This window comes from Vipera ursinii (genome assembly GCF_947247035.1).
Source record: "Vipera ursinii genome assembly, chromosome: 1".
NCBI classification, from domain to species: Eukaryota; Metazoa; Chordata; class Lepidosauria; order Squamata; family Viperidae; genus Vipera; species Vipera ursinii.
Window position 1 is genome coordinate 52,870,898 of NC_139512.1, and position 23,899 is coordinate 52,894,796.

A 23,899-nucleotide genomic window follows, 5' to 3' on the forward strand; every position below is an offset into this window, starting at 1 on the left:
AAAATCCATAATTCTGTTACAGTATATCCTTTTAGTAAACCAGTTCAGACCTGTATCGTTTTAACAACTTAGCCTCAAGTAAATTGAGCATTGTGAAAAGATGTCGTATTATTTGAGAACAGTTATCATTTTTTCTTCTACATTATTTCCTCGTTCCCCACTCAGAATTTGAGGGAAATTCCTTTTCCTGTGCTCTAAGGAGGCTGCTGGAGCTCGGCCCACCGAGACAAGATGATTAAGCTACGCGACGAACCATACAGCCTTCCCCCTTGTCCTTCAGTTGTGCTGAGTCATAAAAGCAACTATCCCCGCCAGCTGGATACATTTTGGTATGCTCCGCCTATACCTCTTCCTCTGTCGCCCGCCCTCCCTCCCTCTACTCCCAAGCGCGTTCATGCATTCATCGGATCATGCTGCCACCCTCATCCAGAATCCGATGGTACGTCCCAGGCTCCCCCTGCGGCTGAGTGCGGTGGTAGACTCCGGCGGTAGCAGACTCCCGTCCGGTCCCGCCCCGCCTCCCTCCGCCTTGTCATTGATGTTGTTGTTTTTGTCGCAGGAGCCGGAGGGAAGGCCGGGGCCGGGGCCGGGCTTTGGGCTGCGGCCGCCGGCGGCTGGGCCGGCGATGTCGTCGGTGTGCGGGGGGTCGGTGGGCGCCGGCTCCTTGCCCAGCGAGTTGGTGGTTCACATCTTCTCGTTCCTGACGGCCCCTGACCGACTTCGGGCCTCCGCCGCCTGCTCGCACTGGCGCGAGTGCCTCTTCTACCCGGCGCTCTGGCCCCGGCTGCGGCTCAGCTTGCGCGTCTGCCCGGCGGAGCGCCCGCGCCTCGACTTCTTGATGCGCAAGTGCGGCTGGTTCGTCCGCGAACTCCGGGTCCAATTCGCCGCGGACAACTATCCCAGCGGCGGCGGCGGCAGCGGTGGCGGCAGCGCGAGTGGGGTCTGCGAAGAAGCGGCGGCGGTGGTAACGGCGGCGGTAGCCGAGGGGGAAGCGCCGCTCTGCCCTCGCTGGCTGGAGCTGTTGAGGACGTACCTTGAGCTCGTCCTCTGCGTGTTAAGCAGCGTCCGCAACAACAGGTAGGCGAGCGTTCGGACAACTCCCCACACACACACACACACAGACACGCGTACATACGAGGGACGGGTGGGGAACAAAGGAAGGAAGCGGCCAGGTTTTCCCTTTCCACCACCCAAACTTCTTTTGCCTGCGAGGTTTCCGCGTGGCCGCAGTCCGGGAAAAGTTCTTCGGATGGAGTTCAGACTAGGGAGAAAAGTCACTCGTTCAATGCCCGCGTCTCGCCCAGCGGAGGCGCAGGAAGCGAGGGGAGGAGAATATGTCGCTGGCTTCACTAGGCGCAGCGTTTCCCAACCGTAGGAACTTGAAGATGCGTGGACTGCAACTCCCAGAATTCCCCAGCCAGCTATAGCTGGCTGGGGAATTCTGGGAGTTGAAGTCCACGCATCTTCAAGTTCCTAAGGTTGGGAAACGCTGCACTAGGGAAACCCGACGGGAAAGAACCCTCGCAAAGGAACACTCGGAGCATGTCGTCGACTGCAGGGGAGAGAGAGATCTCTGCCGAAACAACGAGGGAGCGTTGCTGCTTCGGCTGGGGACCTCAAGTACGCGGGGGAAGCGCGCTTCTCTTTGAAGCGTCGTCTAAACGGCGGCTTTGGGGGGCACCGTTCTCCGGAAGATGCCTCCTGTTTTGATGAATTGGTTGTGTATTTGTACCCGAAGCCTATCGGTTCTTGTGACGTTTTACCCGGACCGATAATCAGTGTTTTAAAATTACCTCTTCGAAAAGGTATTGGAAGCCGGCATCGGAGCAAGTGGCCTATGGGCTGAAAAACGTGATGTAGTGCAGGGGATCTTCAAACTTGGCCCTTTGATGACTTGTGGACTTCAACTCCCAGAATTCCTCAGCCAGCCAAGCTGGCTGAGGAATTCTGGGAGTTGAAGTCCACAAGTCATCAAAGGGCCAAGTTTGAAGACCCCTGATGTAGTGCATTTGTTAAGTGTTTAGGAGTCTTTTTAGCAAAAACGAAACCCTTCAAAATTGGAGAAAGTGGCTTGAGAGACTCCGTTCTAGTACAATTTTCAGATTAGTCAGTGCAGACGTCCTTTAAAGTCTCTTACATTTTGTCTATATACTGTATACAATGTAGAGGTTGCCTAACTGCAAACAACTCACACAGCTCAAATAAATGTCCCTTGGAGAAGCAGCAAACCTAACAGCAAAACAAGTACAAAACAACTACAACTACAAAACACTGCAACCACCTTAGCCCTAGAGCCTTGGAGAACAGCCAGGTTTTCAAAGGCTTTGGAACATCATTAGAGTGGGAGCTATATGGATGGGGGGGTATAATATTCTATACCAGAAGGAGGTGCCTCAACAGTACTCATTATATTAATAACATAAGATGAGATTTTTTTAAAAGGAAAACCATATGCAATATGATTTAGTAAATCTTAAGCTCTCTTAGGCTTTTGTTTTGTATTCATCAAATAACTCATTAAAGAATTATAAGATTTTTAACCTTTCAAGGTCGTAACAAAGGACCCTAATTTATACAGTTAAGTTCTAAGGTTGTTAACCTATCTTCTTGCCCTTTCCTTTTCATTACTGTTATATCTCCCTGCTTCAACTACAAATTAAAATGTCCTTTCAGTAAGATTGTGCTTTTCTTTCTAAAATCTGTTTTGTATAATTAATTAATTTCTGCCTTGAAAGTGTAAATCAATTATGTTACTACCTTTTCCTTAGATTTTATATTGCCTAAATAAAACAAATTGCATAATTGAAGTAATAAATAGGACACAGCTCTGAATCTTACATTTCTAGCTTTATAACTCAAGTCTCTTAGGTACTGTGATGCAACAGCTTTTGTCACAAGAGATCTGTAGTGAAACATTTAAGAGTGAGTCAGGAATTTGTGCTCATGGCCCACCAAATTACCCATAGTTTTACCATAGGGTTTTTTCTAGCTGCTTCACATTTTTATTTTTCACATATTGTGAAAAAGCTGCAGTGAAATCATTCAATTCTGGAGTGAATCCATAAAATGAAAAAGTCAAAAGAAGAAAAGGTAGAGAACATCACCAACAATAGTAAGCTGTTATAAGCAATACATATAATAAACTTGCAATAAAACCTACACAAATTGAGAATCTAAGTTAAAAAGGTCCACTTGGCCAATCCATTTGGCTAATCAAGCCACTATTGGGATAAATAATTTGACAAGTAATTCTCAGGTCTTTGCTGCAAGTAGAAAAATGAAAGCATTTATACGTGGATCTTTTTTGCTCTGAACTGCTATACCCACCAAACTGTATTACTGGGCTCATCTGTATCCCATAATTAATCTATGTATTGTTATCTGTTCATGTGTGCAGCTGATCTCTTCAGCTCATGTTTGTTTAGAACATGCTTCCAACATTATTGAAATAGCCTTATCATAGACAAAATGATTAGTCTATTGAATCATATCATTAATTCTGCTGCAGCTAATTAAGATTATGGGACAATCTTTACTGCAGACAGTGTTTGATGGATATGATCGTAAATACCATCAGATATAGAAAATCTAAATAGGAGACTAATAATGAATAAATGTTATTATTAACCATATATGCTTATGCAGTAATAAACTGCTGTATCTTTCTTTTTAAAAATGCTGTATCTTTTACAAAGCATTAAAAGTACTAATTTGATTAGAAAAATAGTGAAGTTTCTACTGACAAGTTTTAGAGTCTCTGTAGCCCTCTTCAAGTTCTGTCCCTCCTAACCACCTATAAAGTTTCACAGATATATTTACCTTTATATTTCTAAAACCCTAGAAATGTAAAAGGGGCAGGGGGTAAGCATCCCACGACTCAAGTCGGAAAAATAATAATTGATGGGAGAATATTGTATACAGTTAATTTTATATTTTGTCTTTGAAATTTTCTCTTTTCAAAGCTGCTTTTCCTTACAGAAAGGCAGGCCTTTTGTTCATAATGTATACTTATGCCCAAACGTAACTAAACAAGGATTGCTAGGTTATAGAGTGAACAAAAGAAATGTTGGTTGTAACTTTTAGTCCTATAGTAACAAACACATGATTCAGGTATCTAAGAAGTATAAGGAGGTGGTTTGATAAGTCCTAAAAATAAGCTTGACTTTTAACTTTTTCTGTGAAATAAGAAAATAACACTCCTTACTATGTATGCCAATTTCAAGTGGATTTAATCTCCTACTCTTAATGTAGGTAATTTATTGAGAAAAAAACATAACCGTGAAAACTTTGTTCTGCAACAACATTATACTATTGTGAGAAAAATCCTGTGAAACATGACAAATTTCTGAATAAATAATGTAAGAATGCACCATATTAAAAGCGATGGAATTGAAAAGATTTATCTCGTTTATACTATAGCCTTATTTACTTCTGAAGATAGTCCTATATTTTCGATAGCCTCCATTCCACACTTGTAACAGTTTTGAATTTGCTTAACGTCAGCTGCATTATGTGTCATACAATATTAGTATTTTGTAGGTAGTGCAAGTAAGAGCTCCATGCTAGGGCTGCAAATGAAGGACAGGAATATATAATCTTATCGCGTCACTATACAAATCAAAATTTACCCATTTTGTATATGGAAAGAAATTGCATTAATGTGTGTGTGTTTGTGTATATAATCTTTATTAACAGGCTCAATTATAATAGTAACCTTGATTAGCAGATATGGGCATTCAAAAAATACCCAAATATACAATGCCATAGCTGAGCTATGAAGTTTGCTTAATCAGTTAGGAATGATCAATCTTTTTTACTCTCAACTACTGCACTAAGGAGCTCTCAGTGGAAAGGTTGGATATAAATGTAGTAATGAAGCCAGATTGTGCTTTGGAGTATGGGCAGTTTGTAAACTTCAAATGACATATTTTAATTTCAGATATAAAAACTTGCAATCCTCCAGAATGTTTACAGTTCCCATTTTTCCTCATTGAATCAAGGAATGTTAGTATTGGAAAAGATTGTGAGAATCATCTAGTTCCTATTTTGTGGATTGCAAAAGCCATCAAAACCTTACTTTTTTAACATATATCAGAGACTGGAAACTTTTTGGATCTTCTTGTAAATCTAGGGTTAATTAATATGGAGTTATTTATCTCTGGATCTAAACTGCTTTATAACATGTTAATGATACTGTATTTTTAACCTTATTTTAAAAAATAAGATATGTAAGCTGCTTAGAATCAGTATCAAATGGAGCAATATATAAGCCCATTAATAAATAAGTTGAAACCCTTATTTGTTAATTACAGTATTTTCATTTAACACATTCATTCCAATGTTGTGGTACCTCTCTATTGTTCATACCTAATCCGCCCAAGGAAATTGACTTTTGTTTTATCAAAGTGAACATTTTAGAATATTTTAATTTGGAAGAGAAACTGATTTGTTCACTTCAAATGAAGAACCTAAACTGAGCAGAGGATAGATCTGAAAAGAAAATAAGGGAATGTTTTGAAGTTTGAGGCAAAAAATTCTTGATACACATTCATTAATGATTCTGGATTATTTTTCTAAGTAAATCTTATTTGTCAGCAGCTATTTTGTTGTGTGTTAAAGCCATGGTAGTTTTGTTGGCTGAAGTTCATGTAGCTTCCCAGATAGTGATGTAAAATACTTTCCATTTTAAATTACAATTGTTCCAATTTCTAATAATTCACCATACTGGCTGGGACTGATGGAAGTTGTAGTTCAAAAGACCACTAGATTCCTCCCCTTGCATTATGTAATATTAGCCAAAGTTCACTGCTAAAAGTTATGATATCAAAACCTATAGCTCATCCTGTATTTAGATGAAAATTTAATTGTGCAATATCATTTTGCTATAGGCAAGCAGAAGCTGAAAATAAATTGGAATAGTTTATAGTTTATAGTTTATTATATTTGTATACCGCCCTTCTCCCAAAGGACTCAGGGCGGTGAACAGGGCACATATAAAATACAAGGTACAAAAGTTAAAAAGAGAATTAAATACAAAGCCCAATTTTAGCTAAAACAATAAATAATAATGTAAAAAACCACAATAAAAAACCCCAACACATCCCCCATCAGGCCAGGCCGGCTTGTTCAAATAAATAGGTCTTCAGATCGCGTCGGAAGGAGCGAAGGTCGGGCGCCGTCTGGAGCTCAACCGGCAACCGATTCCATAAGTCCGGGGCGCCCACAGAGAAGGCCCTCCCCCTGGGGGCCACCAGACGACATTCTCTGACCGGTGGCACCCTGAGGAGGCCCTCTCTGTGGGAACGCACAGGGCGGAGGGAAGTTGACGCCGGCAGCAGGTGATCCCCAAGGTACTCCGGACCCATGCCATGTAGGGCCTTGAAAACCATTATCAAAACCTTGAATCTCACTCGGAAGACAACTGGCAGCCAATGCAGCTCGCGGAGCAGAATAAGATGTGCTTTTACTGGAAACGATTAAGATTGGCAAGTAATCTTAAAGGACTTAAAGCAAACAACCTTAAAATAAATAAACACCTGGATGTTTTAGAAGCACCATTATAAATGCATTTCTGCTTCCAGTATATGCTGCCTTCACAGGTTTTATTTGGAATAGATATAGACAATACGTTCTTTTTTTTTAGACAATACGTTCTGTGCGTACATGGACAATATATTCAGTAACATCTTGAGGGACTATTAGATCTCCTCTATGACTGTAAGTGCATAGAGGAGAGAGGCTGTTGTGAACATTGAAAAATATAGCATATAAAGTAAAGTGGTATTGGAATCAGTAAACTGCTTAATATTAAAGTTGCTAAAGATAAAACATTTTTCTGTGCTGGAGGATGATTGATTCTCCTCAAATATGAGAAAGTGACATGGTTAATAATTCATTCAGAGTAATACATCAGGACATGTCTCTCAGTCTCTTAAATATTTGGGAGTACATATTGTTCCATCCTATTTGTTATCTACTGCCATTATATTTTAGGTTTGCCTAATTTGTATCTTCTTTACATGACTAGAATTCTTTTCTAGTTGGCACATAACTTTGTATGGAATTCAAAAACTACAGTGCATTCCGAAAGCATTCAGACCCCCTTTACTTTTGTCAATTTTGTTACGCTGCAGCCTGATTCTACAGTTGTTGAAATTCTTTTTTTCTCATTAGTCTACACTCAGTACCCCATAATGACAAAGTGAAACAGAATTTTAGAAATCCCTGTAAACTTATTAAAAAGAATAAACTGAAATATCACATTGACATAAGTATTCAGACCCTTCACTTAGTACTTTGTTGAAGCACCTTTGGCGGCAATTACAACGTCAGGTCTTTTTTAGTGTGATGCAACAATCTTTGCATACCTGGATTGGAGGATTTTCTGCCATTCATCCTTGCAAATCCCCTCAAGCTTGGTCAGGTTGGATGGCGACCATTGGCGGAGAGCCATTTTCAGATCCCTCCAGAGATGTTCAGTAGGGTTCAAGTCAGGGCTCTGGCTGGGCTACTTTAGGACATTCAGAGAATTGTTCCTAAGCCACTCTTATGTTGTCTTGGCTGTGTGCTTAGGATCGTTGTCATGTTGGACCGTGAACTTTTGGCCCAGTCTGTGGTCCTGAGCTTTGTGGAACAGTTTTTCATTGAGGATATCCCTGTACTTTGTTCCATTCAGCCTTTTCTTAACCCTGACCAGTCTACCAGTCCCTGCTGCTGAAAAACATTCCCCACAGCATGATGCCATCACCATGCTTCACTGCTGAGATGATATTGGAGAGGTGATGAGCGGTGCCTGGTTTCCTCCAGACACAATGTTTAGAATTGAGGCCGAACAGCTCAATCTTGGTTTCATTGACCAGAGAATTTTGTCCCTCACAGTCTGAGAGTCCTTCAGGTGCTTTTTTGCAAACACCAAGCAGGCTTGTGTGTGTTTTGCACTGAGGAGAGGCTTCCATCTAGCCACTCTGCCATGAAGCCCAGATCGGTGGAGGGCTGCAGTGATGGTTGTCCTTCTGGAACTCTGTCCCATCTCCACACAGGATTTTTGGAGCTCAGTCAGAGTGACCATCAGGTTCTTGGTCACCACTCTTACTAAGGCCCTTCTCCCCCAATTGCTCAGTTTAACCAGGCAACCAGCTCTTGAAAGAGTCCTGATTGTGCCAAACTTCTTTCATTTGAGAATTATGGAGGCTACTGTGCTCTTAGGAACCTTCACTGCAGCAGAAATTTTATTGTAGCCTTCCCCAGATCTGTGTCTTGCGATAATCCTGTCTCTGAGCTCTGCAGGCAGTTCCTTTCACCTCATGGCTTTTGCTCTGCTACAATATGCATTGTCAGCTGTGAGACCTTGTGTAGAGAGGTGTGCGCCTTTCCAAATCATGTCCTATCAATTTAATTTACCACTGGTGGACTCCAAGGTATAGAAACATGTCAGCACCTGAGCTAAATTTCAAGTGTTGATGCAAAGGGTCTGAAAACTTACACCAATGTGATATTTCAATTTTTTCTTTTTAATAAATTTACAGACATGTCAGGGAGTAAATCAAAAACTCCCTATCAGAGGGCGATGAACCGTGGTTCATTTGATGCATAATGAACATCAGGTAAAAAATAAACCCCGAAGCATATATTCTACTATAAAACTTTTAATTACAAAGAAACTTGTAAAAACAAAGAAAGACTCATGACTACATGTCTATCTCACCAGACAGCACAAAGAAAAGGAAAGAGAAAGTAAAAGTTTTGTTTTGGAAATGTGCACACAGTAATAAATATAAAACCAAACAAAAAAAACATGGCTAAACATGTGACACTCACCATGGTTACAATGATAACAATACAGCTTGCAAAACACTGCAAGAGCTTACTGACAAACACTAAAAAGGCAGTGACAAGACATTTCTAAACTTTTGTTTTCACTTTATCATTGTGGGATATTAGTGTAGATTAATGAGAACAATGAATTTCAACTGTAGAATCAGGCTGCAGGATAACAAAATTAACAAAAGTGAAGGGGATCTGAATACTTTCTGAATGCACTGTATATTGCATAAATATATAGAGTAGATGAATGTCTGATTAAAAGAGTTTTCTCTTTTCTCTTTTTCTTTTTTTTCTTTCTTGCCATCAAGTCAGTATTGACTCTTGGCAACTGCCTGGACAATTTTCTTGGCAAGTTTTTTTTGGAAGTGGTTTGCCATTGCCTGTTTCCTAGAGCTGAGAAAAAGTGGCCCAAGATTACCCAGCTGCTTTCATGCCTAGCACTAGAACTCACAGTCTCCTTGCCTCCTTCACATGTGCAGTTTTACTGGATTTCAGTCAGGGCTTTTTTTCTCATAGAACGCTCAGAATGGAGTTCTGGCACCTTTTTTGGATGGAACCTTGTAGGGTAGGCAAGGCGGGTTGTATGACGTGTGAGTTCCGGCACCTTTTTCTTTTACAAAAAAAGCACTGATTTCAGTCATTACTACATCTATTTTTAGAGCTGCAAAAATGACTAGATCACAATGTATACTAAATGATGGACCATATTTAATAACTGAAAAGCAATAGCACAGATTGTTTTAAAAAGCATAAAATCAATAAAGTTAACTATTAAATAATTAGTATCAAAATTAATAGATAAATTATAGCCATTGACAAGGAACAATCTCACTAGTTATACATTTAAAAGGTTAGCACAAGAAATAGCATTTGGAAATCAAAGATGAAATCCAGATTACAAACATAATTACCTGGTTCTTAATATAATTTCAGCTCACCTATCCAGATATTTACTTAGAATCCCAATGTCTATCAACAGAAAAGAAGCTTCCACAGAACCTTCCTATGGTTATGTGCCAAAATAATTCATTTTTTTACACGAGTCAAGATACAAGGGAACCTAGTGAGCAGCTAAAGTGTGTGTAGAAAGGGCTCTCCCAAAATGTGCCAATTGTGCTAGAGGAAAAAGGATGAAAGCTCTGTAGTTCCTTGCTCCTATAAAAGTAAATCAGTGTCACCCTTTTCTGTCACTGCTTTACTAAAAATCTAGTTCCTGTTAAAAAAAATTCTGACCCAAGAATTAACAGGCTATATTTAATTTTTTACATTAAAAAAATCAGAGCAGAATTAATTTTGTGAAAGAGTTCAGGCAAAATGTAATAGATCTTCAAGAAATTCCATATATTGCTCTAATGTTTAGGTATATTCTTTAAATTGGAAAGAATTTCTTATTCTAGTGTTAATGTCCAACTTTTTGAAAACTTGCTTTTGATTCACAGTACTTTTACAGCTGATGTTTAATTACCATATTCGATAGCTCAGGATTTAAAAACACCCTGCATTCACATAATTTAGCTCCTAGTTTCCTACTCTTGTTACTTTAGGGACTGCAGAATTCTGGGTGTGATGTGACCTGATACTGGCCTAATATGCCTTGAGTGGCTTCTTTATACATTCTACTAGAAGTAAGTTCTGCTGAGGATTTTGGAATTCTCTCTGAAAGAAATAACATGCGTGCACACACACACACGCACACACACATACACACACACTATTGTGATCTAGTTAATAACCTACCATGCCAGCACACAATTACATCTTCTATCAGAATAGAAGTAATGTGCATTAAACCAAAGGATCCTGGGATATTTTATAATTATACAGGTAAAAGAATCTATTTTCATTTATTATAACGTTCTTAACTCTTAATGTTATAGGATACATGATTGCCTATTGATTAATTTTTACAATAATAATCCTTAACAATAAAGAAAAAGTAATTTTTAAAATAACAAAGGTAATGAGATTTTTTTTCTACAGTTGTCTTCATTATTTCTATTTGTGTACCAATTTTGTCCATTGCTACCATATTTCTGCTTGGAATTTTTTCATATTTTGAAGAAACCAAGTTTGGGAAAAATAATAAATCTGTGTTATCATATACAATAAACCTCCAGTAGCTGTGAAAGCTTGTTACTTACATATCTTCCACACACAGTCCCTGGCCCAAATGAAGAAAACAGTGTTCTCTGTATTTGTAGCAAAGTAAGCAAGAATTATCAGTATTACTGATAGTTTTTGGCTGCCTTAGACAAATTTCATACATTGCCTCTTGTCATCATTAATAATTTTGCTAAAGAGCAATGCACGATAAGGCAACAATTGTTGAACCAAGTTACCTCAAATGTGCTAACTTACAGAATGTGTCCAAAATCTGGGATCCACGGTTTCCTTAGTATTAAAATTTGCCGAACTGTATAAAACATTTTATGATATAAAAACAACAATAAAACAGCAACTAATACAAATTGTTTCTTTTCCTATCCAGTTGGATAATCTCTCAAGATTGTAATTTGTTTTTAGATAGCTTCCTTGTAATGAATAGGAAATTTTTGTCCAAAAAAACATACTACCCTCTTTAGTAAACTGAATCAGATTTTGTTGGCTTCTCAATTCCAGAATATAAAATAGGTCATAAATTGGATAACTGTGTCCTACCATTAACTCTGTAGCCAATAGTAAATGAGCCACTCAAACTGAAATAGGACCCCAAAGTTCATCTTTCTATCCTTGGTTAACCCTTCTATGCCTGACTTTTCTTTGTAATGTATAACATAAAGTTGAATAACCAGGAATAAAAATTGAAAGTAGTGATATTCTGAAATTGGTTGAACTGTAAGTTACGTATTATTTATAGTTTATGGAATTGTGTACATCTCTTAGATGACAGCGCTATTTTTCTAGAATCTACTGTACCTGAAGTAAGAAATGCTAGTCTGCAGAGTTAAAAATGATAGTGCTAGCTGTTGCTTCTAATTAAAATATTCACCTCTTGAGGTCAGTTTTCTACACGAAGATATAAATCAGTTATTAAAGCTGGCCCATTAAAAGTTTGGAAAACAATTTATATATTTTAAGGCTATATGTGTTCAACATATTGTCATGTTTTGAACATGGATTTATTTGCAAAATGTACATGTCTTTGAATCTGTATTTTTATCCTTTTATGAGATCATTGGGAAAATTGAGATGGTTTAAATAGAGCAGTTCTGAATAATGTGTAGCCCTTCCATTGTTGATAAACTTTAAACCTCAATCAGTTCTAATACACCTAGTTAGTAATGAAGGGTTATCTAGCTATATACTACCAAAACTCTCATTCTTGTAACACCAAACTGATCATAAAACAGTTTTATGACATAATACAAAATGTTATTAAAAATTCCTATGCTGATATTGATTCTGCTATACAGTCCATAATAAACTGATCACAGGTTGTCTAGTTATCTACATAATACTAAAACTCTGATTCCTGTGATCTTTAACAGGACAAAACATGCACCACAGGGCAAAACATTTTGAATCAAGTTACCTCAGATGGGCTAATTTACAAAATGAGTCCAAAATCTGGGATACATGACTCCCATGGAATTGTTTGACATATTTTTTATGATAAAGCATTTTATGATACAGTACAAATGTCATAAAAGAATTCCTGTGATCAGTTCCTGATGCTTGACTGTGCTATACAGTTCAACATGGGCTACTTTCAAGGGAGATACATCTCTGAATATCTCCCTGAATGTTTAGGGAACTTTTCAACTACATTAGAAGCTCTGCTATTGTTGAAGCCATTAAGGAATTTGGGGAAATTATGGTTGCTTCAGCGCTGCCAGGCTGCTGCTGCTGCTGCTGCTTCTGCTGTGCCAAACTGCTGCTGCTTCAGTTCAGCCAGGATGCTGCTGCAATCACATGATGCTCATTTTCCTGACAGTTTCCCAGCCATTCTCACAATCCCTTGCTCCCTACTCCATCCAACAGCAGTCCCTGCTGGAAATCACTAATTAGGAAAGTCTGAAATAAGATTTCCATATCATAAATTATTCTGGATTGGATGTTTTAATTGTTTCCACAGTTGCTAACCATAACTGTGTGGGAAGCCTACCAACAGGAATTGATTATACTTACCAGACAGAGGAGAAATAATACATTTTCCTAAGAATTACTGTAGATTGCATGTGCCTGTTATTATCTTGCATTTGATGAGAAAAATAGACCAGTGGGTATGACTTGCATTTTAGCTGCTGCTCCAAAAGGATTATTTGTCTGCCAAGTTGCATTACAGTATTTTTCCAATAGAAAAGAGTATATGTAGCTCAGGGTTGAACTTAATTTTATTACCTAATTTGAGAATTTGATTTTATTACCTAACTAGGTAACATAATAATTGCCAGTAAGTGTTAGCTTTCCTCTCTGTTTATATATAATAGCTTTCCCTGCCAGTGTTAGTGGGAGTCTGGCTTTTTATTGGTAGTTCCTTGATTAAGATACTCTTTTCTGCTTGAGTGTTTGTCTGGTGTTAATCTCTATTTATCTGGATGTTGGTTGCTGAAAGAGATACCTGGTCTTTTTGTTTCCTTCTTAGCTTTTTTATTGTGTCTTTTGAATAGTGTGTAAATGTAGTTTATCTCTATGTATCTATTGATGATTGATTTGTCTGAGTGTCAAGCTTCCAGGAATTCCCTAGAATGTTTGGATTTATCTTGGCCTAGGATCTTCATAGTTTCTCAGTTGAAACTATGGTTGAATCTGTCCATCTGTCATGAGATTAAGGAATGTTCATCATTTAATCATCTTATGATCCTTAAACGGATTTCTACTCCTTTCCCTTTTCCTTCCCTGTCCATTTCCCTTTTTCCTGTACCTTATCCTTTTTCTTTTTCTGTGACAGCGCAGCAAACTCATCTCTCTTCTTATTTTTAGTTGTTTCGGCTTGAAAAGGAGAAAAGTGTGGGTGTCAGAATGATTTTGTGTAAGCAAGAGAACTACCATACTTTAGAGATTGAGATAAATTAATTTTATAAATGTAGTTTCTTATTTTAAGCAGATAATTTTAATTAGTAATTGAATTATTACCTACTAATATACATATTTGGACCATAAGAAAGGCTGTGCGCCAAAGAATTGAGGCCTTTGAACTATGGTGCTGGAGAAGACTCCGAGTCCCTTGGACTGCAAGGCGTTCAAACCAGTCAGTCCTAGAGGAGATCAACCCTGACTGCTCTTTAGAAGGCCAGATCCTGAAGTTGAAACTCAAATACTTTGACCACCTAATGAGAACGAAGGACTCACTGGAGAAGAGCCTAATGCTGGGAAAGACTGAAGGCAATAGAAGAAGGGGATGACAGAGAATGAGGTGGCTGGATGGAGTCACTGAAGCAGTAGGCGTGAGCTTAAATTGACTCCAGAAGATGGTAGAGGACAGGAAGGCCTGGAGGAACATTGTCCATGGGATCGCAATGGGTCGGACATGACTTCGCAACTAACAACAACAAATATATATATATACATATACATATACACACATACATATGCACACACATATACATATACATATACATATGTCTTGAGTATTTTTCGATGCACCCTGTCAACCCAAATGTGGGGAGAAGAAATCTTTTGCTTGTATCAGCCCAAACTAGGGCCATCCACAGGCAGCAGTCGCTACTGCGACAATCTTTTTTTTTACAAATTAAATTTGGATTGCTAACAAAGAATTAAAGGTAGACTGGTACATATATATTTGTGGTGCACACATTCATGAGTGCACACACACACACGCCAGCCCCAGATGAAACCAGTGGTGGATTTTACCTATGTTCCCCATAATAAATGCATTCATACCCTAAATAGTCATTCTCTGAGTCCAAAGGTATCCTTTTGAGCTTTTTCATTTAACTTACCTGAATCTTTTAAAAAGAATTTCTAGGTAATTTGGTTCACATACTGCAATGTTTCTTTTTTCCATGTGGTTCTACAATTTAAAATTGCTATAGTTTATATTGATAGTTTATGGCATAGAAAGCAAAATGTCTAATCTGTATCTGAAAAAAAATCTTTTTCAAACGCTTAGATTAGCCAGTCCATCATGATTATCCATGATGCTAGATACGATTTGCCAAAAATGGTCCATAGCTTCACTGTTATAATAGTTTTTAACCAGAGGGTGTGGCAGTCTGCAAAAGTGGTTGACAGAAATAACTGCTAAAATAGGCTTCCCCACTTATTTTGAATTAATTTCATTTTGTGTATCAAACAGGCTCTTTGGGGAAAAGTCTGCTATTTTTAATGTGCTCTGCTACAGACAAATAGGCATATCAAACAAATAATGGTAATATAATAGGAGAACACACTGACATATCCATGGCATTAATTTGTTGGTGTAATTTTTGTTGTTGTTTACATCCAGTCTTTCTGTGGGAACACAAAGTGGCATACATAGCATTTCCCCCTGTTTTCTTCCTACAATAACTCTGCAATGAAAAATATTTACTGGGCCATATCACCTGGTCATCTTGCATGGCTGGTGGATTTGAATAAGGGTCTCCCTAATTCTACTTCAAATCCTTAACCATTGCACCACAACATTATTACCCGAGTATGTATGTATCCTTTCTGTAAATTTACTATAATTAGAGATGTATCTGTATCTGTATATAGATGATTCACAAAAAGAACATTTTAAATATTGTATTCTGCCTGAGATCTGAGCACATTAAAACATTTGTCTTATGAAGTCTTAATTTGGTCATTTAAATACATGGTGGCTTTAAAAAGAGAAAGATATGCATGAAATGAAATGAAAGAAGTGTTTTGTCCATGTACAAGAAATAACCATAGTAGCTCAGAAGTTCTTCTAAGTGAGGATTGTAGGTTCAGCCAAACTGAAATCTGGAATATCCTGTTGTTTTGGGTTTCAGCTAAAACAAAGTTAGAGAAATTTTATAGGATGAGAGAGTAAGATTGGTGCATCTCACCTCAACTATCTCTCCCCTCCTCTTTTGCCTGGCCCATGCAATCACTTGCCCTCAATCTTCCCTCCCCTTTTCCCTTACTTTTCCTTCGCCATGCATCATTGTGTCCATTGCCAAGCATTCCCAACTTGCACACTCTTCCCCTGATCTTCTTTGTACTTCTTTTTCCCTTGCTAATCTTAGACTGCTGACCATGTCTTCTTGTTGTAGGACTATATCAGGACCAAGTACCTATGTTCTAACTTGTGTCTAGAACTACCTGTTCTGTATATGTAATATTTTGGACAGCCCTAGAAAAGAAACATGTTTTTTGAAGTAAATCAACAAATAGATAATTAAGAGGGATAGAATCAAGATCAAGTGAAGTACTAATACCACTTTACAATGCTTTGGTAAGGCCACACCTGGAATACTGCATCCAGTTTTGGTCACCACGATGTAAAAAAAGTGTCAAGACTCTAGAAAGGGTACAAAGAAGAGCAACAAAGATGATTGGGGGACTGGAGGCTAAAACGTGTAGGGAACGGTTGCTGGAATTGGGTATGTGTAGTTTAACGAAGAGAAGAGTGAGGGGTGACATGATAGCAGTGTTCCAATATCTCAGGGGCTGCCACAAAGAAGAGGGAGCCAAGCTATTCTCCAAAGCACCTGAAAGCAGGACAAGAAGCAACGGATGGAAACTAGTCAAGGAGAGAAGCAACCTAGAACTAAGGAGAAACTTCCTGACAGTTAGAACAATTAACCAGTGGAACAACCTGCCTCCAGAAGTAGTGAATGCTCCAACACTGGAAGTTTTTAAGAAGAGACTGGACAGCCATTTGCCTGAAATGGTATAGGGTTTCCTGCCTGAGCAGGGGGTTGGACTAGATGACCTCCAAGGTCCCTTCCTCCTCCTCCTCCTCCTCCTCCTCCTCCTCCTCCTCCTCCTCCTCCTCCTCCTCCTCCTCCTCCTCCTCCTCATTATTATTATTATTATTATTATTATTATTATTATTATTATTATTATTATTATTATAAAATGTAAGGTATTATTCCCTTCTGAATTTTATTTTTTCTTCTAAATAGGAATCTTCAGAAATTAAGTCTCTTTGGTGATATAAGCATTCTGCAACAACATGGAATTATATCAAATACATACCTCAGCAAAGTAGATCCAGATGGCAAAAAGATTAAGCAGTAAGTTGTCTGCATCGTTTTACTACAGTATTGCAAAACTCTATGTATTTAATATAAACAAAAATATAAATATAATGGTTTTACAAACTCATTATATAGTTACAGATCTAAATTGCTCATGATTTTGCTGTAGCTGTATTACATACATGGTTAGTTATTATTACTGGCATTGCGCAGCTCTCTTCAGAAAGTAGCCATAAAAACAGGATTGAATGGTGGATATAATTAGTAATATATATTTATATTTATATATGCCACATTATAGGTAGTCCTCAATTTACAATCACAGTTGAGCCCAAAATTTTTATTGCTAAGTGACACTTGTTAAGTGAATTTTGCCCCATTTTACAATTTTTCTTGCCACAGTTGTTAAATGAATCACCACAGTTGTTAAGTTAGTAACATGGTTGTTAAGTGAATCTGGCTTCCTCATTGACTTTGCTCAATGAGAATCCTCAAAAGGTGATTACATGTCCCCAGGGCACTGCGACTGTCATAAATATGAGTCAGTTGCCATACATCCAAATTTTGTTCACTTGATCATGGAGCTGCACCTATTGTAAATTTGAAAAATAGTCATAACTCACTTTTTTAGTGCTACTGTAAGTCGAGGACTATCTGTATTAGCTGTTCATGGCCGCATGCAGCCCATGGACTGTGGGTTAGACAAGCCTGGGCTATATGTTTGTCTAATCCAGACCCTTCCTGTTGCAAGATCATTTCTGAGCAGGCCTGCAAAAATGTTGTGCTAGTATAAAAAAATAGATGCCGTTCAAACAAGTTCAGCCTAGTGCAGGGGTAGGCAACCTCGGCTCTTTTATGACTCGTGGACTTCAACTCCCAGAATTCCTGAGCCAGCCAAGCTGGCTGGAATTCTGGGAGTTGAAGTCCACAAGTCATAAAAGAGCCGAGGTTGCCTACCCCTGGCCTAGTGAAAAGAAAGTTGAGTGCAGAAAATTTTTAGCTGTGACTTTCATGAACTTACCTAAATCTAGCAACTTTATGTAGTAAACAGAATATTCATCTGGATGTTGAAGAGAAAGATATGAAACAGTATTATTTGCAATGGAGTACAACAGATAATTAATGATAGTTGAAATTTTGAATTGTTTCTGAGAATCAACCAGTGGATTTCATTGCTGCCACTGACTGAATGTTTAAATAATCAGCAAATAATGCCATAGATTGTAACTTTATTCACATTCTTTCTCACAAATGTCTCATTGCTTATTCTAGCCAATTATTAGAATATTTTGTAAATTTTGAGTAGTTATTCCATGGCTACAGGTACAATTAATTTATCCAGAAAAACTTTCTAGAGATCTTGTAATACAGTTTCCCAACCTTTCCGGCTTTGCAGACCATGCAAATGGAGCATGCATGCACGCGCTCACCCACTGCTCACACAAGTGGGGATCCGTGCAGTCTCTCAGGCCGCTTCCAGTGCCTGGTTCCAAATAGCTCACAGCCCAGTAGTGAGCCAGAGGTCGGGGACTCCTGTTGTAATACCTCGCACATAATGCAATACAGAATGCAAGCATCACTGGATTCCTATTTTCCATCAAATGATAAAACCTTGGGACACATGTAATTATGTTCCAGAGTCTGCCACATTGCAAAAACATATTTGTGTGTGTGTGCAAGAAACTGTAGTATAAATGTTGCATACATCAGTCAAACTTTATTGGATTGTGCTTTTACTAGTTTTAAGAAAGAAAAAGATTTTTCTCAAATTGACAGAGAAGTTCAAAAGTAATGTTAGAAAATATTACTTCACAGAAAGAGTAGTGGAAGCTTGGAACAACTTCCAGCGGAGATAGTGGATCAGTCATCAGAAACTGAGTTGTAACATGTTTGACAAAAGTTAAAACATAAAAATAGAAATAAAATGCAATAATAGTAAGTAAAAATAATAAGTAAAAACATAAAAAAACAAAAAACAAATTCTAAGGTCAGACTCAATGGACCAATAGGTATTTTTCTGCTGTCAGTTTTCTGTCTTTCTATTATAGATTTTTATTTTGAAGGCATTTCTATTTTCCACTGTTGTAATTTATATGCCTGTTTGCAGCTTCCCAAACAGAACTTTGTAATCAGTTTCCCAAACAAAACTTTCTGATACAGACTAATTAGATGGTTAGATTCTGATCTCCATTCAACCATAAGGCTTGTTTGCTTAGTATCAGCTAATCACTACTTTTTTTACTAACTTTCTTCACAGTAATTAGAATGCAATGTACATTACGAAATCATATACAATGGCTTGATCTTAAGAATGTGGTAATTTTTATCATCACTACCATGGGACTACATATATAAAGAACAGTTATTACTATTTTTATAATGTTTTAAGGTGAACACATCTGACCAAATAATCAGAAATTCACAAATGTTCAAGCATCTTGAAAGTGAGAAATTAATATTACAAAAAAACGATGACAGTGTGTTTTTATCAGGAAATGCCACATCCACCTATTTATATTCAAATCACTTGGTACATTGCATAATTTCATTTTGGAATACTATTTAAATGAGAAACGTTGATAGCATGGAATAGATAAGTAATGTTATTTACTTCATCAATCTGCATTCTGTAGGAGTTCTAGCTGTGTATGATAGATAACCTGAGCACGTATGGAATAAAAAGCGGAACAGAGAAGCTAGCACGTAGAATTTCAGAAGGCAAACATTGATTTTATGTTATATTTATTTAAAATAGAGCAATTAAGGAACATGTTCTGAACCTACAAGTGGATTTTTTCCAGAATAGTACAATTTGTACCTCAGAAATTTAAAGCTAGCATTTGTGTAGACAGTGCAACATGGGAGAACAGTATAATTTTCTTGCTTACCTGTTGCCTCTGAATTTATTATGGAAGGTTTAAACGTTTGCTTGTTTTTCTTGCAGAATACAGCAGCTATTTGAAGAAATTTTGGGAAACAGCAGGCAACTGAAATGGTTGTCATGTGGGTTTATGCTACAAATTGTAACACCCACATCATTGTCATCTCTCTCAAATTCCATTGCCAGCACCATGGAGCACCTGAGCCTACTGGATAACCACATTCCGGGTAATACCACTCTTATCACAGCAATTGAAATGGAGCGCTTTATCAATCTACGCTCGCTTGCCTTGGATTTCTGTGATTTTACAGGAGAAATGGCGAGAGTTTTGGCTGACAATAACCATGTGCCTTTGCATCGACTATCTCTTCTGGTCCACAATATTTCCGTAATGCACAAATCCTTGGAGAACATGCCAGAAGATGAAGATTGGAAAGCCCTGACACGCAACAGCACTAATCTTCGGGTCTATATAATAGCTTTTGATATCAAGAGTGATGACATGTTAAGAATTCTTAAACCTAGTATCCCACTGGAAAGGATTCACTTTGACAGCTACATTACTTGCGTTTCAGGAGCTGTTGTTGATCTCATATCTAGGCAGTATGATAAGTTCCTCACTCACTTCATATTAATGAATGATGTGATAGATATGTCTGGCTTCCCAGATCTCAGTGACAACCGGACCGAAGATCCATTGGTTTTACTGGCATGGAGGTGCACAAGGCTATCTCTTCTGGCAGTGCATGGTACGCAATTCTATAGGTGCAAAGCATTGACCACTTAGAAAAGCACTTAGCATTGATCACTAGTATGTGTACAGATAATAATAATAATAATAATAATAATAATAATAATAATACTAATAATAATAATAGAGTTGGAAGGGATCTTGGAGGTCTTCTAGTCCAACCACCTGATCAGGCAGGAAACCCTATACCATTTCAGACAAATGGCTCTCCAGTCTCTTAAAAACTTACAGTGTTGGAGCATTCACGACTTCTGGAGGCAGGTTGTTCCAGTGATTTGCAGTTGTAATCTCATATCAACCATTTTTCTTATGAGAAAGAAAACTTATATAAAGAGGTAGGAATTAAGCTTTCCATTGGCTTTAGCACATTGTACTATTCATATAAATTAGGAAATAAAGTGCAGAAATTGCTATAATTCAAGACTGAGACAATTGCAAAACAATCAAATTTAAAGAAAGGAACCCTAGTTTAAAAATTAATTAGATATATATTACTGTTTGTTTTTAAATAGTTAACTTCCAGTAAGTCCTAAGATAACTGGCTGCTTAATCTAAAATATTTATGTACTGTGCCAATAGAGCAGCTTACTTAATGTATATGTATAAATATTACGATGAATTTATCTCTGCAAATTACCTAGAAATATTATTTAATAAAGACTGGTAACAAAACAGTAAAAGCCAATTTGTTTAGCGTCTTAACCTTTTGGATGAACTCCATCAGTTGATCGTCAAGTTATAACAAAGTTATTTTAACTTTGTTTAAATGAGAAAATTATTAGGTGGAAAGGAAAGCTAATAGCAAGGCATTAGTTGTTAGATGTTAAAATCTATAGAATAAGAAGAGAGGAAGAAAATTGAAATCCGTTAAAATAATAACGTGTGATTTTTTTTGTTTCAGGTTATACTGTTTGGGCTCACAACCTGATTGCCATTGCTCGTCTTCGTGGCTCTGATTTGAAAGTGCTTGAAGTCACAGAAGAAAGCATTGATTTTGACAATGGTGAACTGGCTGATCAGGATGTAGATCCAGTGCATAATCTCATTGAGCAGGTATCCCTTGGATTGGGTCGACCCTGGCATGCAGTCATGGACATAGAATTGCTCAGTGTGTTTACTGAGCCAACTCGTCATTTTTACAGAGAAATGCAAAGCTTCAGTGAAGGCATTTAGTTCTCTTTATTTACAGTTCCTGTGGTTACATATGCAAGTAGGGTCCTATTATGTTTTTCAGTAGTGTGAATTAACCCCTCTTGTGCTGTGTTTAATCAGTATTAGCTATATAGAATTATATATGTATATGCTACTTCTTGATCAAAGAACGTAGTCGGGTATTGTTTAGAAGCTGAAAGTGGCAATGTTTAGGGCTTTCACGGTTAATGGACTTGTCTACAAAACAAAACAAAACTCAGATGAGGCTGAAGGTTATCGTGAGATTGCCAGCTAACTTTCTTTTTGTACTGAGTAACTGCAACTTCACTGATTTACCATTGTTGGAGTTTTTTTGTGCTCAGAAGCCAAAAATCTTTTTACTATTCATAGCCCAGTGAATGCGGTCATTGTCATGTAAATTGGTAGCATGCTACTTAAGCTTTTTTTAAAAAAAAATCAAGACGATCAATACCATTTGCTGTAAACCTTGCTTTGATTTCACATACAATATCTGAAGCATGAATTTCTGCCATTCTGCAATCTCCTCCTTTAAATATGAACAGTAGTTTCTTGCACTGTGTAGCTTATTCAGAGATTTACCTGACTCTGAAGGCTATAAGCTGTAGTTTCACTGTAAATTAATTATAGCTTCTTTTTCTCGTGGTCTGTCAGCTTCTCTGTCCAAGTTAGCTTTGGGCCCAGGTTTGAAAAGAAATGTTAAGATTATACACTCCAATGGGGTAAAACCCTAACAATTTAGATATAAATTTATAAGTCTACTTTGCTTGCAAACAAACATTAGTCGTGAAATCCCTAGCAACTAAGTCACTGGATTCTCTCTGTCAGCGCCTGTGTCAGCTGCCAAAGAATAGATTAAAATGAAGAAGTGCCCACATGCTGGCAGGGGCAGGCCAATTTTTGGCCAGCCAGGTACTGCTAGATTGTAATATATAAGGTCGAATTTCGACCTGTGGTACACAGCTGTGCTGTGGCTCAGTCAGCAACCTCAGAACTCTTAAACATGCACCTGTTTCACTGTGAATAGTGAATGTAAAGGAAGGAAAAGAAACCGATAAAAACCTTGTTCTATCACAGGTATGAGCTGCTATGATGCATGAAGAACATTCCATGAAGTATGTTTTAAAATCTTGTTATATCTGAGAGGCTTTAAAAGCCGATTTAAACTGTTTCAGGGCAACCGCGGTACAGACGTGGTCTCTGTGAGACTTCCACCTGACCCAAGTTTTAAGTGGTACGAATGTTGTGCATTTAACGTTAAGGACAGTCTGCAATAATAAAGTAAGTGGCCAACGTGGGTGCCCAGCAGTGCTGAGACCTGGCTGCCATATTGTAAGCTTTGGAAAACACAATTTATGCAACAGATGTCCAGATATGATTCTATTTATGGAAAAGTTTATATGTGTTTTACAAATGGTTTTACCATCTTATATTAAAATGACCTTTGACAGGTGTGCGCTGTTTTGTCTCCAGTGAGCACATACCATGCGGATTTTATATGTACATCAGTAGAGTGAATCCACTGGCACAGTGTGTGTATATGCCAGATGTGGTGAGATTTTATCTTATAAATGTGATCAGAGTAAGGTAACTCCTGACAGAAAATGTAAGGAAACCAGCTGAGTGTTTGACTTGATGACTGATGTTGTATGGTTTATGTTAAATGTATATTCTTTTAATCAATGAATAAAGCATCAAAATTCATTGTTAGGTACTTTATTACAGCGGTATGATACATTTCCTATTGGCTTTGTTCATCTCCAGTGATTAAGTCAAGAATGCTTTGCATATCGGCATGATTACGATGTGTCTGCTTGGCAATCTGCATGTATTTTCAATGGTCACAGCATCCCAGTTACATGACTGACATTTGCAATCTTCACTGTCAACCTCTGACAAAGTCAGTGGGGAAGTAAACAGGAAGCTGCAAGTTGTGGTAATGTGATGTTTTATTTAACTAGCTGCAGGGATTTGCTTAACAGATAAGGGAAGGTATATTTCAGTTGCTATCAGTTAAAGATTTTCAACTGGCAGGGTCTAAGTCTAGAAGAGAGCTTTCTCTGCTGTTGCTGTGGAACATTTTGCCCCCAGAGGTGAGGTGCGCCCCCTACTCTTCTGGCCTTCAGGAAGGGCATCAAGGCCTGGCTCTCCCAACTTCAC

The 23,899-nt window shown here is 37.9% G+C and overlaps 1 protein-coding gene across 2 annotated transcripts; it reads left to right on the top strand.

Moving 5' to 3' along the window:
* Positions 1–436: 436 nt before the first annotated feature.
* On the top strand, positions 437–23,461 carry FBXO33 (F-box protein 33; the record flags this gene model as incomplete). Of its 2 annotated transcripts, XM_083360987.1 has the most annotated exons (5): positions 437–1,077; positions 16,863–16,973; positions 19,882–20,567; positions 21,471–21,779; positions 22,817–23,461. In XM_083360987.1, the coding sequence occupies 4 exons, from the start codon at positions 437–439 to the stop codon at positions 21,740–21,742; spliced, it is 1,710 nt and encodes a 569-aa protein (XP_083217113.1). In that variant the 3' UTR covers positions 21,743–21,779; positions 22,817–23,461. The 2 variants fall into 2 exon arrangements, with proteins under 2 accessions (XP_083217113.1, XP_083217112.1); XM_083360986.1 differs by having other exon boundaries at positions 21,471–23,461.
* Between the last annotated feature and the right edge of the window lie 438 nt (positions 23,462–23,899).